This window comes from Miniopterus natalensis, chromosome 16, assembly GCF_054644295.1.
Source record: "Miniopterus natalensis isolate mMinNat1 chromosome 16, mMinNat1.hap1, whole genome shotgun sequence".
Taxonomy (NCBI): Eukaryota; Metazoa; Chordata; class Mammalia; order Chiroptera; family Miniopteridae; genus Miniopterus; species Miniopterus natalensis.
The window spans coordinates 42,506,486-42,511,865 of NC_142096.1; the positions used below are offsets into that span (position 1 = coordinate 42,506,486).

Genomic DNA, 5,380 nt, shown 5'->3' on the forward strand with positions numbered 1-5,380 from the left:
CTGGTCTGCGCCCCTGCGCCAACAACTGTGCCCACACTGCCCACGAGCCTGCCACCTGCACCCCTCCAGCCTCTGCCCTTCAGAGTGGCAGCTCACGGCCCCTAAACCTCCGGTCACTGATGGCAAAACCACGAACCCATCACCTGGTGGGAGCTTTCCTGGAGCCTGCCTGTCCACAGGACAGTGAGTGCAGGGGTCATGCACAGGCTACCACCTGGTTCAGTGTCCCTCGGGGACCCCTGCCACCAGCTGAATCGAGGGCACAAAGGGAGTAAACAGGTTTAATTTAGGACGAAGTCTTCTCGTAGAGGAGATTGTTTACATCAGATATAAACACACATGCCACTCACATCACTTGGGCTTTTGGAAAATCCAGAAGGGAGGCCATGAGGAGGGGGATGCAGAGACCTTGCTCCCTGGTCTGACTTCTGGGGCTCAGAAGGAAAGAGCAAGCATTTGTGGGAGTGTGGGGCCCAGCCCCCAGCCCCTACCCCTCCAGTTGCCAGGCCAAGGAGAGGAGTGGAGATGGGGAAACTGAGGTCCACTTAGTGAGAGTTCTTCATGGGGGCCATCAGACTGAGTTCTCAAAAGTGTGAGGTAAGCCCCCAGTTCCTGCCCTGGCCCCAGAAGACAGGTGGCCACCCTCTCAAGCTTGAATGGTAGAAGGCTACCCCAAGGGTCTTGCAGTCCCTAAGAAACCCAGGTTGGATGGTGGGATAGCAGACCTGGTGCACAGGGGACTAGAAGGTCAGAGAAGGTGATCAGAAGCTCAAGCCAGAGAAATACTCCCTCCCCAGGAAAGGAGAGAGACAAGATGGGCCAGGTGAGAGCAGCTGGTCAGAGCCCCTCTGCCCCAGCGGAGAACAAAGGGCTGTGTGTGAAGAAGGCAACCTGAGGCCGGGAGGCCTGCATCTGAGTCTTATGTGTCTTTGCTCTTGGTTTTCTCATCCATAGGATGGGGCCAAGAGCCCTTCTCTCCTCCTGGGACAGTAGGCAGGGTCTGTTTTTGTAAAGAATAGTTTGTTGATTTTCAGAGAAAGAGGAAGGGAGAAGAAAGAAACAGCGATGTGAGTGAGTAACATTGATCGACTGCCTCCTGCACGCCCCCTACGGGGGATTGAGCCCGGAACCCGGGCACGGGCCCTGACCGGGATCAAGCCGGCAACCTCTGGGTGCCCAGGGCCATGCCCATTGACCTGAGCCACACCAGCAGGGGCAGCAGGTAGGGCCTTTGGGACCATATCCCTCGGGTGGGGGCTTTGGGAAGGTTTGAGCAGCCTCCATGGGGCAAGCACTGGGTGTTGGAGGAAGCGGGACTGGGTTTTGGTTTGCACCTGGCCATTCCCAGCTGTGGCACTGTACTTGCTGCTTAACCTCTCCTGCACCGCAGATGGGCAGAAAATAGCCTCTTTTGTGAGGTTGTTGCAGGTTCAAGCATCAACCCAGATATCCAAGTGCTGGTTCAGAGTAAAGCTCCCTCGGGGTGTCATGTGGTCTTACCATGCAAATCATGGACACCTCGGGTGAGGGTCCCACACAGACATGAACCCTCATGTCATTCATGTAATGCTGTGTCCCCTGACGTTTCCTTTCTGTGCTTGTTCTTCTGTCTCTTTGGGGGAGGGATGCAGAAGTGGAGAATGAAGAGAGGTGGGGAGGTGACCTCTCCAGGTTGGCTTTTTAACTCTCTTGGAATCCCCAGTACCTAAAAAATTTTTGTCCCTTTTTCTGAGAACCTCCTGGGGATGGAATGGCCCAGGCAAGAAGGAGTTCCTGGCTACCCCGCTCAATTTTCAATGAACACAATATATACTCTAGGGATAGCAAATAGGCAGCATTCAGAGCCCCACACCACATCTGGAGCCATGGCAGACATTGCTAATCAACCAGGGCACAGCGGCCTTAGAATCTCCATGCTGTGCCCTGGGCAGACATAGCCAATCGATCAAGGTGAAACCGACTTGCCACAAGGCAGAGCTGGCCCTGACGTGGGGTGCTTAGCCCAGACCCGACCTTTGGCCTCCTTGCTGGGCCCTGCTGACTATGCCTCCGGCCCATTGGTCAGGGCATGCGTAAGGGCACAAGGGCCGGCACTGAGAATGTGACGGTGGCCCGAGCCCCTGGAGCTCTTGCGCATGCTGACCACATCGCCAGCGCCAGGCTCAGGCTCTGTTCCATGCCGGCGGAAGAGGCCACGGACAGTGGCCTGGAAGCCACTGGTGACAAAGCAGTAGACGATAGGGTCCATGCAGCTGTTGAGGCTGCTGAGGGTCACGGCTACGTGGTAGACCACGAGACTGGTGCGGTGCGGGATGTCTGGCCACAGCGCCACGGCCACCTGACGGGCGTGGAAGGGCGTGAAGCAGACGAGGAAGATGACGAGCACGGTGAGCAGCAGCTGCATGGCCCGCACACGGCGTTGGTGGCCCTGGCGCAGCAGTCCCGGCCGCGACAGCGCGCACACGATGCGGCCCGTGAACACGCTGATGACCAGAAGGGGCAGCAGGAACTCCAGCACGGTCAGCGCGAGGACGTGGCAGCAGGGCCCAGCGCCGGCCGTCACGCCCAGCACGGACAGCGTCACGGCGCCAGCCACCAGCCACACGAGGGCGCACACGGCCCGGGCACAGGCTGGCTGGCGCCAGCGGCGGGAGCCCTCGGGCTGCACAATGGCCAGGTACCGGTCCACGCAGATGCAGGTGAGGAAGAGGATGGAGCAGTGCATGTTGAGGAAGTAGCCGAAGACGTGCGGGAAGGCGCAGCGCAGGCAGCCCCGCGTGCTGTAGAAGACGGCGAAGCGCGTGGGCAGGGACAGGTCCACCAGCAGGTCGGTCACCACCAGGTTGATGGTGTATATGACCGAGGGCGTGGCGGCCCGGGTGCGGCAGCAGAAGACGTACAGCGCCAGCCCGTTGAGCACCAGCCCCACCAGGCAGATGAGGCCGTGCACGGCTGCCAGCGCCAGCCACAGGCCCGGGAAGGCGGCGTGCAGCTCCTCGTCCAGCGCCGCGAACAGGTGGAACAGGGGCCCCTCGGGCGCGCTGAGGTTGGCCCGCGCCGCGGCCTCTGTGGCGTTGGGAGTCGCCACCGTCGGGGGCGCCGAGGGAGAGTCGGAGGGCATGACGGCAGCCAGCCGGGCCACCGCAGGCCTGGGGGAAAGAGACGGCGTCACCCTGGCGGCCGGGGCCGTCTGCTCCGGAGCTCGCGACATTCCCGCCCTCCGGCCCGGCCCGGCGCCCCGCGGTGCCTCCCGCTGCTCCCCGGCCTGCACCCGCCCGTGTGGAGCTTCGCCCAAGGCTCTGAGCCTGCTCCGCCCATACCAGGGGGTCAAAGCCCCCACCTTCCAGGGCCACCGCCGGCACGGGAAGACAAGGGTGATGGGTGTGGCACAGCTAAGAGGGCAGGCCAAGTGTGCGGTGTTGGAGCCCAGCTCCAATTCCGTCTCCTCCCCTGCCCTGCGCAACTTTGGGCAAGTCACTTAGCCTCTCTGTGCCTGTGTCCTAATTTATACAGTTGGGATTGAGGAGCTGTGGGAGGATTAACTGTGCCCAGCAGCACCCAGCACATGGTTGGTGCCAGAGAAACCAGTGTTCACTCCACCGGGATGCTCACCGCACCCAGCTGACCCCACGCTCACGAGGCACAGCCCCTGTCCTCCAGGCCACCCATCTGTTCTCACCTCCTCCAACGCTGGCACCAGATCAACGGCCTGTATGAGGGTCCTCATAAGAGACCGTTCCCAAGGGGCAGGGATGGTTCTCATTCCCTCTAGGTGCCCCCATTCCCTCCCAGCCCCGAGAGGAAAGCACCTGGTTGTGTTGGAGGCACACACAGGCTGGTTCACGGGCCAGAGCTGGATCCTGGTCCCAGCAGCCGCGGGGCCTGAGTGGGTGTGAGTTACGTAAATGCTGTCCATGCCTGGTGGCCCAGACAAGTTGGTGGGGGCAGGTGGGGGGCTGGGCTGGGGCTGCCCCCTCTGTTTATGTTCCTGCAGAGTTGTTTAACTTTTGGAGATTTATCTCTTTATTTATAAATGAAGGGTTAACGGCCCCCAGCCCCACCCGGAGGGCTAATCCTCCAAATAAGGACATTCTTGGCTTTTTCAGGGGAAAGGAGAAGGCTTTGGGGAGAAGCAGGGAGGAGGGGCAGGCATGTGGACAGCCAGGGGTGCAGTGTGCCCTCCCCCATCTGCAGGGGAGGGAAGACCCTCCTCTCTCCTAGTGCCTGGAGGAAGCGAGGCACTGTGAACAGGCTGATGCTGCCCACCTCTCCTGCAAAGGCCTCCCTCTGGCAGCTTGCACCTTAAGGAGTGAGAACTCAGTCTGGCCTGCTAGGGGTGGGGACCCGAATGCCCAGCGTGGTGGGGTGGGCACAGGAGAGGAGCCCTCACGGGCTGAGGCTCAGGTTCCAAGCTGGCCTGCAGGGAGGCCTGGCAGAACAGGACACCTCCATCCCAGCACCTGCCTCAGGTCACCCAGCTAAGCCTCCACCTCTGCCGCCTGAGGCCACTGCCTAGGCCTGTGCCTGGCCCCTCCAGCCATCCTCAGCACACTCAGGCCCAGACCTTGGTTCACAGGGTCCTCCAGGTGGGCTGCCCTCTGCCTGGTACCCCTGGCTCCTAACAGGGTCAATAGCTGTAGCTCGGGAGACTGGGAGTGTGAGGGACGTCTGGGCAGGGAAAGACCTTTTGTGGGCCTGTGGGCTGGAGATCTGGTGCCTCAGGGCTATGGGCTTTGTCTTCTGGTGGGAGGTGTGGAGGACAGAAGGCCCTGGGAAGAGAGGGATGCCTCCCAATGTGTCCCTCCTTTACTATGAGAAAACCATGCCTTAAAAAATAAGGGAGGAAAGACCCCAGGAGCTGGGAGCTGGCCCAGGGGACGGAGGGCAAAGTTTTTGGACTCCCACATGCTTTTTAGTTTTCACTTGCCTGCACTAGGCTGTCGTCACAGTCAGAGACAAATAATAAACTTCACAGGGTGCTTCCCCTAGGAGATGCCCCCAGGAAACTCCCCAGGGCCAGCCTTGCATGCTGGCCAGCAACTCCCTCAAGGTACCGGGGTCCCAGCCAGGGCAGCAGGGTGGGGACATGAGCAGGACAGCCTGGAGGCCATACAGGTGAGGAGAGTGATGCCAGCCAAGCACATGCTGGGTCCTAGCTCCAAGTCTGAACCCTGATCCCAAACAAACCTGACCCTGATCTCAGCCACGTCCTGAGCCCCAACCCCAGTCACACACACTGAGTCACAGTCTCAGTAACATGATGAACCTTGATAGCTGTCACACTGAGCCCCGACCCTGGTCACACTCTGAACCCCCAGACCAGTAATACAATGAGTCTCAATCCCTGCCTGTCACACTCTGAACCCTGATCTCAGTGACA

The 5,380-nt window shown here is 60.4% G+C and overlaps 1 protein-coding gene across 1 annotated transcript; it reads right to left on the bottom strand.

Moving 5' to 3' along the window:
• Nucleotides 1-337: 337 nt before the first annotated feature.
• On the bottom strand, nt 338-3,121 carry GPR20 (G protein-coupled receptor 20). Its single transcript, XM_016207792.2, has one exon. It carries the CDS (start codon nt 3,119-3,121, stop codon nt 2,042-2,044), a length of 1,080 nt encoding a protein of 359 aa, XP_016063278.2. The 3' UTR covers nt 338-2,041.
• Between the last annotated feature and the right edge of the window lie 2,259 nt (nt 3,122-5,380).